Genomic DNA, 24,261 nt, shown 5'->3' on the forward strand with positions numbered 1-24,261 from the left:
TTTGTTTAATGTCTTAAGATTTTCAATATTAGAAGCTTTATTGGGCCTCCCTACACCAATTCGAACATCCCATCCCCTCAAGTAGGAAATCTCAAACAAGACAGCTGCACTCCTAAGATGCCTGAACTCATTTGAACTCCAGTAGCAGCATATTTCTAGACTCCCATGCATTAATATCAAAGCCATCTGACAAAGAGAAGTACTGCAAGTGCTAGAATAAGGGCAGCTGAGTTACTAAAAGCTGAGAAGAAGGGGAAAAAACACTGCCTTCCAGCAGTGGAAAACTCATCAACAAACAAATAAACAAAATAACAAAGAGAAAATAAGAATTTTCTTTATGAATGTTATATCACAAACATGATGGACTGGCCCACTGACATACTAGTTTGGTCTCTTCTAGGTACTTTCCTAGTGAAAGTGGTGGCCAGAAATGCCTTCTCAAATGCGAGTGTGGATATTGGGTTCATCAGTGTGCTGGCAAACAGTTCTCATACAGAAGGTAATTGCATTAATCTGACAGTGCTGGTTCTGACCACGTCTTTTTGCAATCAGAGCGCTTCATGGAGTGTTTATGTTTTGCATCTAGTAATTGCTTTCCTTCCAGCAACAACGCCGAAACTTTTGTGGAGGCTTCTTCCTGATGACAGCAGATTCCTGGGCTTTGAAGCGCTCATAAATTAGCATCACTCTCTATATATTACACATTGCACATTTGCTATTTGTCCTCAAGTTTAATTAGTGAAGTGTATGTCCTGTGGTATAGTTCTGAAGCTAGGAAATATCTGCATCACAGCAATTACATAAATTGATGTCAGTAAATGCTGCTAGATGGCAAGTCCTTACATTTACAACAGTAGAATGTACCAGGAACAAAGTGACTTTAGAATTAATCCCATTGAAACCTTTCCAGTCCTTTCCCTCACTTTTTTCTCTGAACATCTATTAAATATCATCACCTCGTATAAATTTGATTTACACCATTATGACTGAAGAACAACAATGATCTTAGAGGATGTGACTATCTAGTTAGCATTTCACCCACTGAAACTAAATTGCTTATCACAGTTATTTTTTGCATTGAATAGATTCTGCTAAGGAAAAAGGCACAGCAAAAACAAATGCTCAAATGACCAAAGTAAGTATTATTTACACGTCTTTCTTTAAATTTGAAATGCTTAGTAGATCCTCTTGCTAGTAAAAACTGAAAAGAAGAATCTGTTATGTATTAGATTTTGGATTAGCTTTCATGTGTTCTACATAGTTTAACATAAAATCCACACCAAATGTCTCAAAGACAAATGTGTTTACAGGCACTTAATCTACAGTTTGTAAAAATGTGCAAGTAATAATTAGAGCGTTACAGAAAATCAGTTCAAGAAAATATAAGAGAAAAGTATTTAGATTAATTTTTAAAACAGGAGCTGGGCTCCTAAACCATTTGTGAGTTTGGGAATATTTAGCCACACATCATTTCTCTGTGCCATCTGTTTCTATACCTATAGCTGATAACCCCATGCTACCACAGGTTAAAGAAAGAGCATTTAAACTACAGATGTGCATAGTGATCCAGTGTCTACATCTTCAGGCCTTTTTCATGTCCTTATGAAATAACATATGTAAGTGTTCATACATGCTACTGTCCTAACTTGTGTATTTACTTATTTTTTAGGGTCACCAAAGGAAAAACAAAATCCATATTAAACCGAGTCGCCACGTGGATCCTTTCACAACTGTTACTCTTGGCTGGACAGATAACAATGATAATTCCAGTTTTCTCTGGTCCTGTGGTATGTGAATTACCTGAAGTTTTCCCACCAGCTTTTCTTTCATGATTGACAAGCTCACTGTCAGGTCAGATGAAGCTGTGAAACCCTGACCACGGGATGGTTTAGTCTCTGGCTTTAAAAGTTTGCCACACACTGTGTATGAAGAATGCCCCTCAACCTTACTCTGGTTTTAACACCCAACTTATCATGGTATATGATGCTGCATGGTACACAGTTGTTTTTTTTCCCAAAGAGAGATCCTAGTTTTCAGTTTGTCAAGATCTACCCATCCTAAGCCTTTGCTCTCACAGCCAAGAGCTAATTCCAAGTGACTCACATAGTTAGGCATTTGAAAGGTATATGTCTCAATAAAACAGCAATAATTAGCACCAGACATGATGCAAAAATATTTATGGCTGAAAATTGGATTCAGAGCATCTGTGTTCTCACATTTCTCCCTGACCTCATATATTATTTGAAAGAAATCACTCTAAACTCTGGTTACCCACTCTACAAACTGGGTTAAGGAAACCTGTTGCTCTATAAAGCTCTTTGAAACCGGTATCAGGCAAGACCTTTGTCAGTGACATGAGATGTTATAACTATTCAAGCCATAAAAGAAATTTGCATGCAGGAGCTTGCTGGCCTGAGTGGAATGAATGTGTGCAGCAGCAGATAATTCTCACCAGCCAACAAGAGGTGCAAATCCCACCTTCCTGCCTTCCTCCTCCGAAGTCAGCAGTGACTGTGAGGGTGACAGTGCAAAGCCATGGGAATGAAGAGCAGCAGGACGAACAGTGTCTCTATGTGACTGCAAAACAAGATCTACAGCTAGAAATCAGGTCTGTTTTCAAATGCTAGCATTCACTACTTAATATCACTACACAAATCTAGTGCAGGGCCACATTTACCGTTATTGATTATAATTATGATAATTTATTGATTATTGTAAATTTATGTATTAACATCAAAGGAATTCAAGACAATGGGCCTAGCTGCATTTTTACAGTCTGCATTTCTGAACAGATTCCCATGATAAACTGAATAATATTTTTCACAAAACCACTTAGGTATTTTAACCCCCTCTACTTTTTTTTTCAGTTTTGGAGATTTCCATATGCAAACTTAATTGAAATGATGGGAATAAAAATCAAATGATAGGTCTGAAATGCCTACTAGACACCCAGATACATAATAATGCTTTAAAATGTCTTTGGGAATCTAGAGCCTCACTGAAGAGGTTAAATAGAGGTAGGATTTACTAGAGAGCTTGAGTGCGTATTTGAACATAAAGAGTGCTTCAGTCAGTGCTGAGAATAAAGATGGTTTCTAAAATGCTGTAAAATGAAGTATTTCACTGTTTGTGAGTCACAGCTCACTTGTGTATATATCATGGGGATTTTGCAGATGTTCATTAAACAAGATTAAAACAACTGACATCGAGGGCTGTGACATCTCATCCAGTTGCTATTTGTTGCTATCGTCTTATTTCCCTACAGGTGTGAGGCAAACTGCAAGCCAGTGAATGCAAGTGAGGAAGTTGTTTTGAGTGTCTCTGGACTGAAGGACTCTCAAGATGTATACTATAACTGGTACTTAGATAACACATTCCAAAACAAGGTGAGAGCAACAGATTTGTCAGATTTACTACCAATAAACACCTATCATGAGGAAAAGCCACATGGCTTCAGAGTGCTGCTTTGTCACAGGGAAACTTTGGAAATAGCAGGGACAATCAAGGCAAGGGGGTGTTGTGTTTGGGAGCAATTGTAACAGAAAGCCTCGAAGTGCCACCCCACTTCTGCACCCCAACTGCAACAGAATCACAGCAAAGCAAAGAGCCTCTGCTGTCATGTTTTCTTTTCTGTCTGGTTTTCCAGTCTACACCCCTCCCTCCAGCCTGCAGCCTGACTGGTTTCCGGCAGAACTCTTTGAATTTGCTTCAAAGCAACACATCCACGTTGATAATGAACAGCTCCTTCTTGCAGGCACACGGAGCAGCTTTTCAGATTAAAGTAACAGGTAGGGGCAAGCAGGGTTCGTTAGACTGCTCTGAGATGGTCTCTGCCACCTTGACATCACACAGACGTTACGTACACATAGCCTTGCTGACAAGCAATTCTGCAAGTTTAGAGCTGTTACTTTACATGTGAGTTCCTTAAAATAATTAAGAACTAAGTTTGTTCCGGGCTGTCACATGGCAGGACACATTCAGGTCTCTTACTCCAAGCTGTTAATAATTTTGTTAAGGCTCATCTGGATATAATATTATGTTGAATGCTTGATCAAATAACGCAATTTTGGTTTACAAACTAAAAACGGTTGTGTTCTTAATAGTTCTTCTCCTCTTACGCTTATTCAGTAGCAGGATTTCACTTCTAATTAGGCCCACGATTAGGTTTGTGGTGCCTGAACAAACCACATCGTTGCCAGAGTAGGTAAGATGTCTGCAGATCAGTGCTGCCACAGCACGATTATTGCTGATGTTCTGCTCCCTCCACTCCCAGCACTGACTCAGCATGGTTACGGGGAAGAAACCTACCTTGTCAGCACCATGCCTCCGCCCCAGGTCCCCAGCTGTGCTGTGTCTCCCAAGCAGGGATCAGTGCTTACCACTTTCACAGTCTCCTGCAGCACTCCGTGCTCAGTGGATTCGTGTCAATCAAGTCATAGCACGCAGCTCAACTACTGCTTCTATCTGCACTCAAGTAAGTCCTGAGGTGAACTGTTTGACTAAGTGTTTCCTCATATTTCTGGCAGGCATTGTTACTGCTCCTAGTAAGAGCGAAGGCACAGCCTGCTTCTGCTCTTTGTCTGTATGAGCCAGTCAGGCCTGCACTGTGCAAATCCACAAAGCCCTGTTCTTAGATAGCAGGAGGTATCTGTGTGATGTCTGGTAGGTAATAACATCTTCCTTATTTCAGATTCTCTCCTGCACTGTGGCCCAGACCCTGAACTCTTCCCAGTTTATCTTCCACTTGGAGAAGAGGAAAATAATTTCATGTTACCTGTGACAATTACTGTTAGCAACAGTTTTGGTGATACAGTTCAAACCAATGCTTCAGTGAAGGTACACTGTAGAAATACTTTATTTCAAGATGTTCCAAGTTGATATCAACCTGAGAACCTCTTTGGGAACTCCTTCCCATTCTGTACTTACTGTATGTCCGTGACCTACAATAATCGCCATTTCCCTGTCTAACAGAGCCTATTCTCAGTGAACTCGAGGTAGTCAAGAGACACTTCCACTGTTCTTTTTCTAGGACAGGATCTTAAAAGATGACCTATTTGAACAGTGGCTAACCAAAGCTGCATTTTAGAGTCTGGAGCTTTTTTCCAGTAGGACCCAGAAAACTCCTGCTTCTGCCTCCCCAGGGATTCTATCAGGCCACTAAAAGTCCGTGCATTTCCCCATGCTTCACACACAACAAAGCTCCTTGCCACTGCAGATTTTTGTTGCAAATCCATAGACTGAGGCTCAGAAAACTCTGGGCTTTGCATGAATTTGTCAGCCAACAGGGTGAGATCAGACATCTTAAAATGACAGAAGGTTTTTAAAAATTGAGATGGAATTGGGGTGCTTTCCAACATTTGGACATTTCTGAAGATGTCCCGTCGTATTTCAGAAAGCAAACAACATTCTAGAGTTGTAACAACAGCATGAATCTGTTCCAGCTGTACAAGTCTATGCCTTCAGCAGTTAGTCAAGGGACCCAAGAGACAGCAGAGCTGTCTGGAGAATTTAACTATAAAACACAAAGAACTGTTAACAAAATTTTCCGTACCACTCTAGCTATGCTGTCAATGACATGATTGTAGAAACTGTTCAAAGACAACTATAACTGTGTTAGCAATGTTAAGAGCATATCTGATTTCCTCATCAGGTTATACAAGCAGATCCGATTGATGGGAACCTGACCCTACAGACCATTGTATCTGAGAAGACGAACACCATCCTAAAAGATGGGAACAACAGCATGAGTCTTTTCCAGCTGTTTAAGTCAGTGACTTCAGTCCTTAATCATGAGACCCAAGAGGAAAACTTTAACTTATCTTTACAGACAGACAAACGAAAAGAGGTGAGCCAGACACTTGTTTTCTTGTAGTACAGTGCAATATAATGGACTCTTCATATTCTTTGGCAGCTCTTAAGTAACAAAAAGCTCATATATCACCTCCTCAAGTCAATGGAGGTTTCAAGTTTCTGGTATCCATCTCAGCATTTGGCACGGGTTTCAGCCATTATTCTACTTGCCTGAGCAAAAAATGTGTTTTATCATCCATCAGCAAAATAACACATTCTCAATTGTTATTGCAATCACTTAAACTAATTTGGATGGTCTTTTTAATATTACAGTTAACTTGATTTTAAATTAAGTTAAATATTAATAAAATTGCCTTTCCTGAAGGACAAATAAATACCCTATAAAAATTTCCCTGAAAGTACTGGACAGCAAGTAATTTTAGTTTATTCCTGTCAGCTACAAGCTTATGTTTCAGATATAAGCTTATATCTATACTGTGCTTTGCATGCTCAGGTGAACAAGTCTAGAGACATGCAACATATCCTTCAATTATGATTTGTTATTTGAACATGGCTCTGCTTTCTCTGGAAGTGGCATTTATGGAATAATTCACACGCATTAGTATAGAGTCTAAGAAATAACCCTGCTTGCTTCTGATGTATCTTAAGTGTAAAAATTCTATGTTGGAAGGAAACACACAGCTCGTGTGGTTACATGGCTACTAAGGCAAGTGGCAGCTTGTCAGCAGACCTAACATCAGTTCACATGAATCTTGTGGAGTTTTATTCTACTACATAATTCACAGCAAGCCTGGCTGTCAATATACAGCACTATTTTCACAGTCTTAATCAGCATCTTATTCTTTCACCTAATTACTCCTTTCCATCCCAAGCTTCGAGGGCTGATGCTGACAACTCTCTCTGCTGTTAATGTGACATCAGTACAAACTGCTCTTAAGATGTCAGAAGTACTGAAAGAAATCACATACAGGACTGAAGAGCTGTCTATCCCAGCACAGGTAGGAAGCAATTCATCATCTGCCTCCTTACATTAGCAGTACAGACTCTTTTGAACCCCAGTAACCTTGGAAGAATGTCAGTGCCTTACAGTTATCTATTCTTTGCTCATTTCTTTTTTTAACTGTAACAGCATGTGTGTCTCGAGCAAAATAGAACATATTTTACTCTTCTGAGAAGCAAATCTATAACCACAAACATTGACTCAGCAGCCACAGCAGTCTAGGCTATGTTCATATGTTCATATCCAGGCCAGTTACATTCTCGATACATTTTTAAGATAGAAACCTTAACTTTCAGTGAGCAAGCAGTGAGACAGGAACATGGCAGCACACCCAGAGGAACCAAGCACAGATGTTCACATTTGCCTTGCAGAATTGTTTCTTGAATCTTGAATGCAATATGACATCAGCAGATCATGCTATTTGTGTGTAAGGAGTAAAGAGTGAGCACATGGGAGGGCAGAACAAGCTTTCACTGGGGAGGTTTCACCAATATACTGTCAATGAGAAGAGTTGTCCTGATTTCTGATATGTCATACAGCTGTAACCAGACAATGGCTTGGGAGCATTTCAGCAGTATGTGTTTAACTTCAGCAAGACAAGAACATAGCTCAGATTCAACACTCACTGTACAGTGAGGCTGCTATGCATTTGCAGACTGTGGGAATGGACATGTACAAGCTTGCAACGAATTTGTTTGGCTCTCTCACCCTAGGCTATTATTCTGGCCAGTGCTTTCACAATCACAAAGCAATCACTGGCTGTGTTCGGCACAAAATAAAAACCATGAGATCCATTCTCCTTTGGCATTTAGCACAGCACAGGACCAAAGGTATTACTGCTGGTAATCCAACAGGCTATATGGAAATTAAGATTGGAATGCACATGTCTTCGACTATGGTTATATATTTGGACTCACCACTCTGAAGTATAACCTGATTTACCTCATTACTGTACATCTAAACTGTACCCTGGCCCAATGTTTGAAAGACAAGCCTTCTTCAGATATTATTCATCCTGTTTTTTATGGATTGAATCTGTGAAAGCAGGCTGCACTTTACAGGTCTGTATTACACATTAGCATGTTATCTAGTAGTGTACCATCTTTATTGGTGTTTCAGGTGTTACCCCAGCACAAATAATTACAGTAAAATATCTTTAGCCACAAATAGTCCGTATGTTGGGATTATGTATGTTGCAATACTCAGTAAAAGACTCACTGGCACAATGTATTGTTTGTGTCAGTGGTAGTAACAAAACAGAAACTTTTCCCCTTATTTCTCATGCAGGTGGAAGCTAGCAATACACTAAAAGATGTCAGTGCTTCCTTGCTCAGTGTAAACACAGAGGACAGCAGAGATGATCAGAAACTAACTGATGCAGCCAGCTACCTCTTCAATGCAGTGAGCAATGTCCTTCAAGCCTCTATACAAAACAGAGCCGTGAACACTACAGTGCCTGAGGCAGAACAGGTAATTTTGGTTCGGTCCAGTTTGTAGAGGACTGTAGGTGAACATTTACTTGCTTTAGAAGATTTTGAAGAGTTTTGCTGCTTCACATTTTTGAATTGGCATCAGGTAAGGCAGGCACAGGACAGTTCACTGTAGAAGACAGAATCAGTGTTCAAACCTCTAAGGGCTGACAAGTAGATTACAATGAGATTTTTTTCAGATTTGATTCTATCACCTCCTTTTGCCCCTCACTTCAAGGAAGACTCAAGTATTCAATATTCATGACTTGTTTCATTACTTCAGAGCTGAAATCTGCTCAGGTTGCTGCTTATATTTTTTTCAGGCAGCCCACTCTAATTTTCTATTCAGAGTTATGCAATGTGTTTATATTGTCCTAAACCTTCCTATTTATATGTGAATAGCCACAGTTGCCTTTGTGTGCTTCCTGGACTGAATACACTTTAGCTTTCAGCACTGCAAAAGAGTAGAATATGATATAAATCTAACCTGAAAGAAAAGGTTATGAACTGTTCAGACTCCCCCAGGACAACACAACAGTTACACATAACCAGCAGGTAATTAGATCTTGGTTTTCAAGTGACTAAACTCTAAAATGTGCAGTGAAGGGGCATTAACATACACAAGTACATAAACGTCGTACATGAAACTGACATCATGTTTGTAGCCTTTCAAATTTCAATGCATAGAAGTTCCAAATGTTAGAATTCCACTTACCATTTTTATTTGCAGTATGTTATGTTTTCATCAGAACTTGAATTGCTGATAAGAATAGCTTTCTCTGAGATTAACAAGCATGTCACTGAGTTTGGCAGCTTCATAAGACACGGTGAAAACAGTATTTCATAATAAAAGGAATTAAGGACAAATAACAAGCCACTTACTGTTTCTAAGCAGCTTTGTTTGATGTTCCCTCCTCTAATCCTTGTCCAGAGTTTGGTGTCCCACCAGCTCCTGAATACAGTCGAAAATCTGCAGAGTGCCCTTCTGTTTGGGAAGGAACCAGACCATGAACCAATGGTCCTTACCACTCATTCTGCCACAATGTATATAAACAGGTAACAGCAACAAATGTCTGTCTGTCTTTCTGTTGTGTCCCTCCCCCCCCCCAAAGCTGCCCTGATAGGCACAGACTTTCCCCAAATGTTTATTACATTATCTTTGAAACCACCCAACTACTCAGTATTGTAGCATAATGACAATTTCAACAGCGTGATGAAGCTGCTAACTAATTGTATGAACAGCTTGGACCCCAATTAGCTGAAGTAATATCACCTTAAAATTCTCATGTTGTGGCTTCTTCAACCAAAGAATTGACTAGTAGCTGCTTGCCTTTAAAAGGTACGTGCTTTTTTTTTTTAATTTTCCAAGTTGCCAAGTTGCCAATAATGACATAATATACATAACTGTAACTAGCATGACAAGAGCAAATAGAATCATAAGGAGCATGATGAGGATTCTCCATTCCCAACAGTCATCCCCAAATTGTTCCCTGAGAGTCTGGTTTTCATCCACATTTAACTGTGTGTAGAAATCAAGAACACGTTCACACAAAGACCAGGTGCACCTTTTGCATAGGGACACCTAATTGGGTACAGCTTCACCACCAGGTATGCCAGCTCTGCCCCTTTTCCTGATGACTGTATGGTAGTGTTAGTGGAGTACTGCATCGGGGACAATGTACTGGAGGTAGTTACTGGCAGAGTCAGATTTAATTTTCCAGAGAAGTTATACTAACAAAGTGAGAAAAATTTATGTTAGAAGTTCATACTGTTGATGGTTTGTATATTTGTTTTCTCTTTTTTTCTGTTTCATTTGTGTCCAACTGGACTGGATAGATTACAAACAGAAAATATGGATGGAACATCCATTAATATCTCCAGCTCCAGCTCTGCCAGCTTCACTCTCCCAACTGCTTCCTCTCTTGGTATTTCAGGAGTTGATGATGAAACAGTGGATATAAGGGCAAGTAAACGGCTTTTATCTGACTCAGTCTGATCTACAACTTATGTTCTTGGTCAAGCACTTTTAGAGTCCTTTCTCCTTTTATAATGAGTACACAAGAACACAAGTCATCCATCCAGTCATTTTTGGTCAGTGAAGCCTTCATTTATCTTAACTGCATGAAGTTAGCTGAGCAAGCTTAAATTCCCCATCCCCTCAGCCCCTCACATATGCTCTTGCTTTCTACTTGCACGGTTAGAAAAGGTGATGGAATCAGTACTACAAAGCTGTTTGCTGCTTGTTTATATCCAATGCTCTAAAGGAAACTTAACAGCTCAGAGTCCTTACCAGCATTCAAACTAATAGGCAGCCGACCTCTTTCATCATAGCTAGAAACAAATGAGTCTGAGGCACTCAGATCCTGCACGAGACAGGTCTGCAAATGTTCTGATTATAGCACAACTATGATCTGAGTTAAGAGATTTGTTTTTAACCCTCAAAGCAACAGATTACATATTATTGTAATGTTTTTATAACAAATTTTCTGAAGTCTTCTCATACTAATTTGACGCTCCCAGAAAACTCCTACAATATCTGTAAAACATCTTTTTTTCATTGTGTCTTTTCCAGTTTTGCCAAAAAATGTCCAGAACCTCCTCATAACAATGGCAATAAATCCAACTGGGTGTTAGGAGAGGCTTTTGAATCCTCTTATTGAAAAAAAGAATCTGACACACACTTTCATGCATTGCTATCATAGTAAAAACAGACTTTTTCTTTCTAATTCCAAGAGGAGTGACACAGCTTTGATGGGGTTTGTTTCAAAAAGGCTTGTGCAATTGCACTTTGATATCTGATATCTGAAAGACAAAACAGTTCTAATGAATGAAAACCCACAAACATAGGTTGTACACATACCACATTTCAGAATCAAGATCACTTTCTAGGGTTGCTTGGTCTACCACAGAGATTAGGCAGCTATTTGAATATGGACATGAGCTTCTGTTAAGTACTGTTTGGGTCTGAGGTCAACCAATTTATTTGGTCTATTCTCCAATTTAATTTTTAAGATAATGAAATAACAATAGCTCAGAAATTATTATTAATGTCTTGCTAACAGATGGTGAGCTTTGCCGTGAATCCCTTTTTCTCCAGTGACACCAGTTTTGACATCAGTGGAACAGTGGGAGGTCTAAGTCTTACTGGTCTGGATGGCTCAGTCATACCAGTCAGCAATCTCAAAGAAAACATTGAGGTAAACTCACTATTTTCTACCTCTCTCTTCTCTTCCTTCAATTTACTGACTGTCACTTGTTACTGCCTTCTTTGAGGTGACTACAAATGGTGATACTGTATTCATTTCAACACATAATGGGTGTCTGCATTTGTGATGGAGGTATTTGTGTGCTATGCAGAATGTGGGATTCCTAGCCCATGTATAAACTGACATCTAGATAGTTCATTTAAGTACTTCACGTAGTCGGAATTTCAGTAATAATCTCAGCTCTTAGTTAAAAAATGTTCAGAAGATCACAGATTTTGTGATGGATCTATACAGGTTGGAAAAGGACTTCTCAGAAGTTAGCTGACAGTATCAAGAAAATAATGTCAAAGAATATATTTTTGATGACCATCCTTATGTTATAAAAAAGATTATCTAGCATGTGGCTGTACTCGTAGACACTTACAGTGCTTATAGATAAGTAAGATGCTCTTCTGTATTTGAAGCTGTATCTTTCTGTTTAAAACCAGATAATATTACCAAGGCATTCTGCACCCCAGGAAGACAGGATTCAGTTGAACCTGGGCAATTTTAGCATTTTCCAAGTCAATATCACCTCAGAAAACACATCGATAGTGATCCAGCTGGAATGTGAACAAGACATTCCACTAATACTCTACTTAGGATATGGTTATCGCCCAAATGAAACTAACTATGACATGAAAAGTCATCTGTTCTGTAAGAAAACTACTGGAGGTAAGACAGCCTGTTAGTGACAAGTTAACTTATGCATTCTGGACTTATGTAGCCGAATGACTTAGCCCTGTTGCATGCTCACTACCCGTGGGAAGATAAGGGCATTCAGTATGGACATCATAGAGTGCTCAACCACAAATTTACAGGGTCATTATGGCCACAAATATGCAAAGTGAGACTGACATCTAATTGAAAAGAAACCTTTCAAAAGAGTTTCAGTGTATCATGCTTCAGGAACTAAGAGTGGGATGCTTTGAACAATGAGTTGCTAGGATTATTTGGTACCTGTTAATTTTATTTTGTTCAGTGTATTTATTATTGTCATTAATTCTTAATGCACTACATGATGTTACGATGTGGAATACCAGTGCCAAAAACCATAAAACCATGACAATTATATGCAACATAGCTGTCTTCAGAATAAACGTTTCCACATATACATTGAAAATAAATATTTTTGTTCGAGGTGAAACAAATACCTGGGTTCTTAGCCCTGAAGAACTCATTTTTGGAGAGGGAACTTACTATTTCATGGTTTCACAAGATATGGGAGTGGATTCCACAGTCTATGACAGTCTAGCTATAGCTGTCACTTGCTTTGCATCCCGCTGTCTCTTTTGGGATGAGCAGCAGGGGAACTGGAACAGCTTTGGATGTCAGGTAAGTAGAGAGAAATAAAGCAGTCTTTATATTAGATACATCAAAGCCAGCCCTTATGATCCCCATTGAATTCGTACCATTAAATAAAATCATTCTGAGATATTTTAGTAAAATCAAGAAGTGAAATTTAGTCCACTTCAAATTGCATTTCCATTATACTACTAGGTATGTAATCCTACATAAGGAGAAAATGAACTGTTCAGACAAGTTTGCATCATATTGTAAATGCCTTTTTCTGGCTAGACACTGGAATTAATATTCCCAATAATAATTTGTTCCTGCATAGCAGTTCTCCATACTAACTCACCAATCTCAGCACTGACCAGTCATTTGCTTGGTAAGTTCTCCAATACTCAGAAGAAAATGTTACATCCAGAATTTTTTCTGGTTTTCAGGTAGGACCAAAAACAAATTCCAGAAGTACACAGTGTCTCTGCAACCATCTGACCTTCTTTGGAAGCTCCTTCTTAGTCATACCTAATGCTGTTGATGTTAGCAAGACTGCACAGCTGTTTGGTACATTTGTGGACAACCCCGTGGTGGTGACCACAGTCGGATGTATCTTTCTGATATACGTGCTTGTAGTTATTTGGGCTAGAAGGAAAGACATCCAGGATGATGCCAAAGTAAGCCTGAATTAATAAAGACTGAAAGCATTTAGGCCAATTCCCTTTTTGACTGTCTTTTTTTAACATAAGTCTTCAGCTAACCCTAATCCCTTCCCTTTGCACTGTTCATAAGATGATAAGTTCCTACCCACGGCTTTAAGGTATCTATACTTACAGAGCTGCTAACACACTGTTCGTGTCGTGTCACTCTGCAGGCAAAAATCACAGTGCTGGAAGACAACGACCCCTTTGCTCAGTATCGTTATCTCGTGACAGTTTTCACAGGACATCGCCGTGGGGCAGCAACAACCTCCAAGGTATCAGCTGAACTGTGCAGTAAAAGAGCTTTGCACTCATTTAGAGAACTGCAGCAGTAAAGGAGTACCCAAAGCTATTAAACAGTACAGCTCAGATGCAACTTCTAAGCTAGAAAGTGGGCAGAGTGTGTCAGAGGAATAATGACATATAGGATTCTGAGATGAGCGAGCCTTCATCTTGCTATCTTACTGTGCAGGTGACACTCACTCTCTACGGACTAGAAGGAGAGAGTGAGCCACATCATCTAAGTGATCCTGACACACCAGTCTTCGAACGTGGAGGCGTGGATGTTTTCCTACTCTGTACCCTCTTTCCTCTAGGGGAATTGCAGAGTATTCGACTGTGGCATGATAATTCAGGGGACAGTCCATCCTGGTAAGTGTATACAAGGAAATAATAAAGATTCAAAAGTATTTTTATAATGATGATTGCTTTACTTTCCTAGCACTTAAAATTATCCTTTCTGCAGTTCTAGAAAGGGATGGTTAGTTTCACCTTTTTTTTTTTTTCCGACTAGAAGAATAGATCATATCATAATCCAAACTGTAGGACAAGAAATCCTTCCCATATCCTGTGTCCAGTTTATACCCACACTACATGTTGACTCTGAGTTAGTGTTCCATCAAACACTCTATAGAAAATACTACATGAAATGAAGGCACAGTGATCAGATGGGAGCTGTAACATGCTCTGGATCAGGTCACCAACCTAAGTGCTCAGAAGAACGTCATTTTAGGACACTGATGTGTGTTCTGTGCCTCAAAGTGCACACACAGCCTAAGAAGTCAGAGGCCAGTGTTTGTCCTCCATAGTTCTGATGAGTCCTGAATTTCATACTACTCAGTCACACATGACTGTATGTGTTCCCCCCAGGTATGTGAATCGAGTATTGGTACATGACCTTGCATGGGACCAGAAATGGTACTTCCTCTGTAACTCCTGGCTAGCTGTTGATATTGGAGAATGTGTCCTAGATAAAGTGTTTCCAGTAGCTACAGAACAAGACATGAAGCAGTTCAGGTAACTTCTGTTTTATGCCTTTTTGCTCTTAATCAGTCTAGAAAGGCAAGTATGCAAGGATCAGCTCTCTAGATAAAAAGAAAACAGTGGGGTATTTCCATTGCTCTGAAAGGCCTCTGAATGAGGAATAGAGGGTAGATAGTTCACAAAGTCTGATTGTTACCCTAACAGTTATGTCAGACAGGAAATATTGGTTGTCAAAGTAGAATAATCTGATGAGACATCTGGAAACCCAAGCATCTTGTCTTCAGTGTAATTTCCTTACAAATGTACAGAGAAACTGCTCATGGTTATTTTCATCACTATGGTGTGGCCAGAAAGAAAGGACATAAGAAGCTATGAACATTCTACATAAATCAAGCCATTATATTTGATTTTTTTTATACTTAATATGTCTTCTGACAGTACCTAGCATGAACAGGCCAGGACCCTGAACTAAAGCTTTATTCTTTCCTCTCCTTTCTAAGTATCCCTTTGATCTTCCCCTCTTCTTTCCCAGCAACCTGTTTTTCATGAAGACCTCCAAGGGTTTCCAGGATGGGCACATTTGGTACTCAGTTTTCAGCCGCTCCCCACGAAGCTCCTTCACACGTGCCCAGCGTGTGTCATGCTGCTTCTCCCTGCTGCTCTGCACCATGCTGACCAGCATCATGTTCTGGGGAGTGCCAAAGGATCCAGCTGAGCAGAAAATGGATTTGGGTAACAATTGTTATCATTACTTGGGCAGGAAAACAGAGACAGAGCAGAATCTGAAAGTGGGACAGTTGAACAAATGGGCTTTTTCACAAGAGACATCTGATGGTTCCTGAGGTTATTTTTATTCCTTTCCCCTGTTTGATCTGGACAGGTAAGATTGAGTTCACATGGCAAGAAGTGATGATTGGCTTTGAAAGCTCCCTCCTCATGTTCCCCATCAACCTGCTCATTGTGCAGATCTTCAGGAATACACGACCCCGGCCAGCCATGCAGGGCGGAGAGAAGAAGCCAGGAAAGAATGGCCGAGTGTCCCCGAGCCTACCTCCCACCCCACAGGTCACCCCATCCATCTCGCTCACTCCAGAGGCTGTGATAAAGGTAAGTGCCTGTTGCTGCTTCGCAGTGGGTCCTGCACTGCCCTCTGCTGCCACGCACGACTCGACGCCTGCAGTTGAACAGAGATCTTCCCTGTCAGAAGACTTTCAAACTATTTGATATTACAAACCAAATGCGCTTTGGTGCAAAACACCATCAGTTACCCATTTACACGGTCATGGGATGAACAAAGGGTCATCCACTTTTAGAGTATACTCCACATGTAGGGAATCCTCAACTTCAGCAAGGTCAGCCTATGTACATTTCAGTACCTTGCACAGTGATTAAAATCACTGTGTTCAATGAGTTAAAAGCAAATATCAAGCAAGACAGTGAAAAGGTATTATAGACCCTGTCTCCCCCAGCTTAGGTCCACAGACAGATAAGCTGCATTACTGAATCTTGAAAACGGAATTGCTGAACTGATTGAAACCCAGCTGTCACATCTAGCCCTATAGGACGTGCTATACCTACCCATTCTGGGGGCTTTAGCAATAGATGCAGCTCCCAGCCAGCGGCACCTCCTGACCACATCAGCTTAAGTCACTGCAATCCAAGTCACTGCCATAATGCTGCTGTCTTTCTTAGGACGTAAGAAGAATTGCTAACTCACTCATTAAAGCCCGGAAGGCTCCATCTCTGACCTCAGTATCAGATCTCGGAAAATCAACCAACATCAACACGCTTTTGGCATTGGTTGAAGATATCATTTGCCAGCAGAACAGGGCTGGGCAAGAGTTTTATGATGAAAACAAAAAGAAGGATGACCCTATAATTGTCACACTAGGTCCTACGGATATGCAAGGTAAACAGCTTAATGTGACATGCCTACTGAAATCTTTGTAGTGAAATTGATAGAAATGCTGGAGGGGATGACCATTCTTTTACATTCTGACTCAAGGGCAGTTACAGAAGTACAGAATAGTTGAGGCTGTTTCCATCCTCAGAAGGTTCTTCCTCCAGAAGAGTCAGGTGGAGCAAGTTGCCCAAGACCATATCCAGTTGAATGTTGAGTATCTCCAAGGATGGGAACTCCATAGCTTCTCCTAGCAACCCTTCCACGGTGTTCAATCACTCTTGCAATAGAAAATTTATTCTTGTATTCAGATGGAATTTCCCGAGTTTTAATTTGTACCCATTTCCTTGTCCTTTCACTGTGCAGTGTCTGCCATCCAACAAAGTAAAGACACTGAAACCTCTATTTCTTTTGCTCTAGAATGAAATGATACCTAACAGCCTTATCAGTATCTAATTATTAACTATTTGTTATCAAGACACAAATATCAGGTTTTTTGTCCCATCTATTTTCTTCTTGGCCTTGCACTGTTGTTCCTTTCAGTCCAACTCTTAACTTAGGTACTGATTCAATTTCAATTAATTAATCATATATGAGTGAACAGACCCACTGATCTCATGAAGACCTACTTCTTCTTGTCTTTTCAATGAGTGTTCCAAGATGCAGAGTTCAAAGATAAATTCTTTAACCGCAGAAAAACGAGGAAGTCCAACTCCAGAAAAGGGAATGTGTGAACAGCTGAAGTACAGTGATTACAACCGTTGCTTGTACATGCAACTCCAGCATGTAGAGATGGAGCTCGAATTAGTGGGGCCCCATAAATTTCAGATGTCTCAGAGTTATACTCAAGCAGTTCAGCAAGTTCAGCACATGAAGAACCTCCTGCAGAACCAGATTTGCTCAGCAGCATCCATCAGTGAGAGGTAACCTAATTTTCATCCCATTTTCAGTGTAAGTAAATTCAGGTCATGAATTTAAAAGCAGTGAGGATGACAGAGTTGAAAATAATTACTACTTTATATGTTGTAGATAATCACTATAATAGCTGTAGAAACATGCCCTACTATTATTCTTTTGTAGGAGCAACAAAGAAATTTCAGTGCAGTGAACTACACACAAAAGCAGTTATGACAGATCCTCACTCTCTGTCATCTCTGCTTCCAAAACTGAATGTTACCGTACAGTGCCACATGGCCATAAAGTGCTGAAGATAATCACTGAGCTCCAAAGTCTCCCTAGTTTCTAATAATGCATGGAGAAAATAAAACGGATAAGCAGACAGAATTTTTTCTGGGAAACCTGATGATTAAGTTGAAAGTATTGAAAACCAATACCACTAATTACCTCTCTGACATTCATGGTGATCACAAGAGATGTTTTCAGCACCTAAAATGCATTCATGATTTTGGGTTTTATTGGTCAACATTTCTACTGGAGGTTCAATAATGCATGAACTGAGAAGCTAGTAAGACTATCACATTTGTTTGTATTTTTAACGGTGTCTGTACACTTTCTCATATTTTTGCTTGCTGTACTTTTTGCTATCCATATATTCTGTATAGTTAGATTACTAAAAGAAGAAATTGGCTAAAAGAATTTAAATCATAAGATGGTGCCAATAGTCACAGAATCCAAAGAATGTGATTTTGGTTTCTATCCCAGTGCTGAATGATTTTTTTCTCTTCTGGTTTATTCTGAAGGTGGTCTCTTACTCCAAGCTTCTCTGGTGATGGAAAGAAAAGTTCTTCTTCAAAAGGGCTGCCCTGGTGGTTTGTGTTCATTGCTTGGTTCCTTGTTGCAGCCACCAGTGGTGTATCTGGGTTCTTTACCATGCTGTACGGGCTGCATTATGGTAAGGAGAACTCCATCAAATGGCTGATCTCCATGGCCATCTCCTTCTTTGAAAGTCTTTTCATCACACAGCCCTTGAAGGTGAGATCCTCAAAAATGGAACCACTGGCCAATATGAATTCATTCTGCTATCACTGCAGGAAAATAATACATTTTAAAGAACCATGGGATTTAACATGTAAAATTGAAGTCTTTGCCCTTAAAAAGAAAGCTAACATACTACAGAGTTTTGTTGTCATTTGTTGTCATTAACTACATTAATTTCATCTCTCATTTTCTCAGAGTTGATGAGGTGACCAAAGATATGTCATATGGCAAAAGCAGTTTAGTTCGATGGGGTTTGTGCACTGTTAATAAGCTTCAGAAGCACAAGTTCCACAAAGCCAAAGGACAGTTGTTCTTCTGTAGTAGCTGTATCCAAAGTGGTCTGTGTCAAACCCTGAGCTTCTTCCTATGAAGTTGGCATGTAGTGAGTCTACAGCTAATTCTTGCAGGTGCTGGGATTTGCTGCTTTTTTTGCTCTGGTTCTGAAGAAGGTGGAAGATGAGGATGAAGAAAACACTGACATTGATGGGCCCTTATCTGCACCAGGTAACTGTAAAGTGAGAAATTACTAAAAAAAGTGAAGCGCACTCTGAAGTTTTTGAATGTGTCATGCACCATTATGTGATTCACAGTGAGGAGTTCACTGGTTATCTTTATACACCTGAATGGGCAGAGGGAGACTTATGTACCTGAATCTAACCTGCTGCTCATGATCTCAATTATCCCCCAAGGCCTCTTTACTATACTGCTTCTTAAAGTCACATCACCTGAATTACTATGGGAAAGCATGAAGTAGAAATATTTCCTTACAATGGCCAAAGTGAAAAGCAGGATGCAAATGATCTGCTGACTGATTCCAGGTTCCACTGCTCTCACCCACAGGAGATGCAAATCCTCTCTTTGGAGCCCGACGGGACAGCGGAAGCAATATCTACCAACCACCTCCTGCAGCTGATGTTGAGAAAATGAAAATCAGCTGCATGAAGGAACAGAAAGCATTTGCCCTAATCAGAGAGATCCTGGGTATTACTCATATGTAGTTTATCTTCTTTTATTCAGTAGTATTCACCAGTACTTTCATATCAGTGGAAACACTGAACACAAAATTAAGCTACTAATTCTGATTAAAGCCATCATTACTGTTAATGTTCAGCCAGCCTCGCTTATTTTCTCAGTCACTTCTCAGATTCTCAGTATTCTAAATGTGATGTGCTTAAACTGCAGCAGTTTGACGTAGCTCGCGTAAATTCATTAGCACTGGTCAGTCAGATTCCTGCAAAGCATCTCCTTAACCCAATAAGTGATGACAGCAGTAATCATTCACACAATCTATTTTGAACAGCAGTGCTAATTCTGAACTCACATGTGCTGTCTCTTCTTGTGCTTTTTTTTTCCAGCCTATCTGGGGTTTTTATGGATGCTATTACTGGTTGCCTATGGGCAGAGAGACCCCAATTCCTACTACTTAAACAAACATATTGAGAGCAGTTTTACAGATGGATTCCACAATGTCTACAGTTATGAGGATTTTTTCACATGGGCAAAAACTACCTTAGTCAAAAATCTTTATGGATCATATAAAGGTGCAGAGACTGTTTTGATATCGTCTTGCTTCACTTCAGCTTGCTAGATTCTGAAATATTATCTTTTATACACATCTCCAGCTTGTACATTTGACTGGAGGAAGACACCATGGGTGCACAAGGTTAATGTGAATTTTCATGAACTGAATACTAGTGGATAACAAAAGCCCCACAGCCCGAGCCCAGGTTCCACATGGCCTGATACTTCCATTATCTTCAATACAATCCACAAGTTTTGCACTGCGTTCTTTTTGGCATTGCCCATTCCAGGTGTACTTCTCAGTTTCACTTAAACTTCCTTCCATCACTAAGAAAAAGGCAGACCGGCAGATAGATGGCACTATAAAGCCTTCCCTCAGGAGAGCTCCGCACCCTGTCCCAGGTCATAGGAAAGGATAATGGTACAACATCACTGAGCTTCTATCTGCCATACCCATTAACAAATAAGAGCCATGTTCCAGCTCACATTTTAGAGTAACTATGAGCGTACAGTGGCACAGTTGTTTCTTGGACATGGCACTAACCAGCTGTATTCAAGTGAACACTGCACATGGTTACTCTGCCTCTTTTTCTCCTTTTTCCTTTTCTATAAATTACAGATAGGTAATGATACTAAACTGTTGTCTATGTATGTTACCCATGAATTCAGGTTAAATCAATGCAAACGCTTAAGACTATTTTTCTTAGTGTTGTTTGTTCGTTTGTTTTATCTACAGCAAAATATTAACGTGTATCTGAATCAAAAATGAAATGAAGAAATATTAGTCATGGTTGTATCTTTCCATTTCTCATTTAGGATTCATTACAGATGGGAACTCCAAGCTGGTGGGCAGTGCTCGAATTCGCCAAGTGAGAGTGAAAGGAGATACCTGTCCTATTTCACCCACACTCCAGCGTGTGATTCAGGAATGCCACGCTCCATACTCCCTACGAACAGAGGACACTTCAGACTATGGGGAACACTGGAACACTTCGGCCTTTGATACCTCCTCTGACTTTAGCTCAGCCTGGCAGTATCAGAGCCAGTCCAAACTGAGAGGGCAGCCCATTTGGGGCAAACTGGCCACCTATGGGGGAGGGGGATATGTGGTTCACCTGGGAACTGATCCTCAGAATGCCTCCAGGTAAAGCCTGCATCCTGGTAAAATATTAGTGAATGTGCTGTAGTGTCAAATGGTGCTCTTTTCTCTGCTCTGTTTAGGACTCGTCTCATACTGCATTCTGAATGTTGCTGCTGTGGATTACAACGAATGTTGCAGATATTACTGCTGTGCCTTCAGTGTACTTTATATTCTTATAATCTTCCTCCATGTTAGGTAACAAGTGGATCAAAAATTATAACCTGCTTTTTTTTTAACTTCCATGCATGGATTCCATATTTACATAGCTGCAGAAATACATAAAGCAAAAAAAATAGTAAACCTCTTATCTTGGGTGTGCTCCTTCTCTATGAAACAATGCACTTCTATCCTCCATGCAGTACAGTCTCCCTCCTGCATGAGTTAGCTCACTGGCTATACATTTTTTTTGGCAGAGTTCTCCAGTACCTTTTCAACAATGTTTGGCTGGACACCTTCACAAGAGCAGTGTTCGTTGAATTTACAGTCTACAATGCCAACGTGAACCTGTTCTGCATTATATGCCTGATGTTTGAAACCAACGCTTTGGGTGAGAACCTATGTCCGTATCAAAAGACAAAATTGGGTTCATTTTCTTTTTAGAATGAGATTCGGATCTACATGTCCAGACCCTCCTGTTTCAGTTTAGCATTTATAGTCTAATCCCAACTCAGTCTTGCTGGGATTAATACCACACTGCCATACAGAAGAGCATTAGCATCCCAAAAGCCATTGTCTGTCCAAAATTACTATTATAAGAAAATTTCAAAGAAGGCTTACAGGCTTACTGTTCCTCCAGCCAAGTTTAAATCTCAGTATGATAACTGGATTCAGACTGACATTGGTGTGAATGTCACTATGGAGGTCTTATCAGTGAATTAAACTGTCTGAATGAAAACAGGAGGATGTAATTACTACAGCACTGAGTTGAACACTGTTATTTTTCAGGGGCCTTCTTCCCAAGTGCAGAGCTGCAGAGTGTCCGGCTCTACCCGTACACCAACACTCTTCACATTTTTGTTGTTGCTGCAGAAGTAATTTATTTCCTCTTTGTTGTGTACTACATGATAGTACAGGTGAGATACATTGGAAAATTCTGCTGACAGCATCACCTTTTGTCTTTTGTTTCATTTGTGAAAGCTTTAGGACAGTACTTGATTTCAGTAGTGCTGCTGCTGACTTGCACCAGAGGAAGACTGAATCAGATGGTGTGTCTTCGTGAAATAATAGGAAGGTGACATTCTGTTTGTCAGGAAGGTCAAAGACCATGAGAAATTATGATGTGCAGAAGTGCTTTATTGTGGAGGACATAGCCCTGATCTTTAGAAGTTCATTGTATGATATGGTGTTGGTCTGAAAAAGTAACACTCCTGTTTCCACAGGGAAAACTGATGAAGAATCTGAAATGGAGATATTTCCACAGCAAGTGGAATCTCCTGGAGATGGCCATTATACTGATTAGCTGGAGTGCCCTGTCAGTGTTTGTGAAGAGGACAATCCTGGGGAAACGAGACATCAGCTACTACCAGGAACATAAAGAGGAGTAAGTAATAACACCAGGAAGGACTGACAGAGCTCCTAGTTCCCCAGCTGCTACAGGACATCCAAGCTAGGAAATCATCTGCTTTGTTCTTTACTGTCAAGAAACACAGAGTAGAGGACAGAATGGAAAATAATAGCATCTGCTAGAAAATGGTCACACAAGAGCAAGCTCATAGAATCACAGGATAATGGAGGTAAACACTCAGTACAGCTGAGCTTTTTGCGTGCACACAGCAGGAAGCACAGACAGAAACGTTCAAGCAAAAACTCAAGCTAGCTCTCCACTGAAAACAAGTTCAGAGTGACTGGCTTTTCCAGAATGCATGCATCCCCAGGCTCCTGTGTGATGGTCTAATACATCTTTTCTTTCTTTCTAACAGCTCTGTAAGCTTTAATGAAACAGCGAGAGCTGATGCAGTTCTCGGCTACCTGATTGCTTTCCTCGTGCTTCTCTCCACAGTGAAACTGTGGCATCTACTCAGGCTCAACCCTAAGTTAAACATGATCACCTCCACTCTAAGGAGAGCATGGGGTGATATCTCTGGATTCATCACTGTTATTGCAATCATGTTCCTTGCCTATTCCATTGCTGTGAGTACAATCGTGGTTTCTCTTGTCTTCAGTCTGCATAGTGGTACTGCCAGGTTAAATGAATTGATACTGAATGGTGAAAGCCAGTGTGGCTCTCAAAGTAAAACTGAACAGAGCTACCTGCCTAAATCTTAGGTTAGAAGACTGGATTCCAATTTTTCCGTGTACATGAAGGCAATTAAAATATCCATTTGCTTCTTTTTTTGCAAACTGGAATTCTGAAATTTAGTAGAAAAATAAAAGATGAAGACCAAAAAAAAAAAAAAAGGATTTTTTTTACGTGTAACAGGTGTAAAATACAGAGAATAGTACAGGGAAAAACACTTTTTGGATAAAGCTCAAACTGAGAAGAGTGCACAAAGTACGATTTTGTTTGTCTTTTTAGGTGGGAAATATTTTTTTTATGCCCATATATACTTATATGTGATGCATATAAAATGTTATTTTCATTCTAACGAGATTAAACAGTTATTGGTCTTTTTTAAAGGTTTTTTTCCAACATAAATAATCTTATGATTCTTAAACTCAGGATAACATGTCTTACAGCTAATGTGCACCTCTGTAGATAAAGCAGACAAAACAACACCAAAATCCAATAGAGCAGAAACACAGAAAAGCTTCATGGCTGATGACAGACTGGAGGGGCTTTCTCTGAATGATCAGCCACCAGCTGATTTGCAGCAAGGACTCTGATTATGATGCAGTATACGCCTTCTTTCCTTTGCAGACAAACTTGATATTTGGCTGGAAGCTCTGGTCTTACAAAACTCTCTCTGATTCTGCAGAGACCATGGTCAGCCTTCAGCTGGGAATCTTCAACTATGAGGAGGTACACCCTCTTGATTTTGAGAAGTTTAA

The 24,261-nt window shown here is 40.0% G+C and overlaps 1 protein-coding gene across 1 annotated transcript in view; it reads left to right on the forward strand.

Moving 5' to 3' along the window:
* Positions 1-24,261, forward strand: part of LOC136047148 (polycystin-1-like protein 2) — a 35,833-nt gene that overhangs the window by 9,022 nt on the left and 2,550 nt on the right. The window contains exons 9-42 of the mRNA XM_065734197.1: positions 401-499; positions 1,086-1,135; positions 1,670-1,787; positions 2,401-2,608; positions 3,266-3,386; positions 3,647-3,788; positions 4,274-4,474; positions 4,691-4,836; positions 5,651-5,845; positions 6,684-6,809; positions 8,099-8,281; positions 9,212-9,336; positions 10,117-10,243; positions 11,343-11,477; positions 11,975-12,200; positions 12,667-12,860; positions 13,256-13,486; positions 13,684-13,785; positions 13,983-14,161; positions 14,660-14,806; positions 15,306-15,505; positions 15,654-15,880; positions 16,466-16,682; positions 17,368-17,596; positions 18,374-18,605; positions 19,019-19,115; positions 19,452-19,592; positions 19,967-20,152; positions 20,949-21,276; positions 21,687-21,820; positions 22,219-22,346; positions 22,653-22,813; positions 23,193-23,403; positions 24,131-24,232. Coding sequence (XP_065590269.1) covers positions 401-499; positions 1,086-1,135; positions 1,670-1,787; positions 2,401-2,608; positions 3,266-3,386; positions 3,647-3,788; positions 4,274-4,474; positions 4,691-4,836; positions 5,651-5,845; positions 6,684-6,809; positions 8,099-8,281; positions 9,212-9,336; positions 10,117-10,243; positions 11,343-11,477; positions 11,975-12,200; positions 12,667-12,860; positions 13,256-13,486; positions 13,684-13,785; positions 13,983-14,161; positions 14,660-14,806; positions 15,306-15,505; positions 15,654-15,880; positions 16,466-16,682; positions 17,368-17,596; positions 18,374-18,605; positions 19,019-19,115; positions 19,452-19,592; positions 19,967-20,152; positions 20,949-21,276; positions 21,687-21,820; positions 22,219-22,346; positions 22,653-22,813; positions 23,193-23,403; positions 24,131-24,232 — 5,648 coding nt within the window. The remainder of the gene's footprint in view (positions 1-400; positions 500-1,085; positions 1,136-1,669; positions 1,788-2,400; positions 2,609-3,265; positions 3,387-3,646; positions 3,789-4,273; positions 4,475-4,690; positions 4,837-5,650; positions 5,846-6,683; positions 6,810-8,098; positions 8,282-9,211; positions 9,337-10,116; positions 10,244-11,342; positions 11,478-11,974; positions 12,201-12,666; positions 12,861-13,255; positions 13,487-13,683; positions 13,786-13,982; positions 14,162-14,659; positions 14,807-15,305; positions 15,506-15,653; positions 15,881-16,465; positions 16,683-17,367; positions 17,597-18,373; positions 18,606-19,018; positions 19,116-19,451; positions 19,593-19,966; positions 20,153-20,948; positions 21,277-21,686; positions 21,821-22,218; positions 22,347-22,652; positions 22,814-23,192; positions 23,404-24,130; positions 24,233-24,261) is intronic.

Source organism: Cyrtonyx montezumae, unplaced genomic scaffold (assembly GCF_038088225.1).
Source record: "Cyrtonyx montezumae isolate F1298 unplaced genomic scaffold, pur_monq_1.0 scaffold_17, whole genome shotgun sequence".
NCBI lineage: Eukaryota > Metazoa > Chordata > Aves > Galliformes > Odontophoridae > Cyrtonyx > Cyrtonyx montezumae.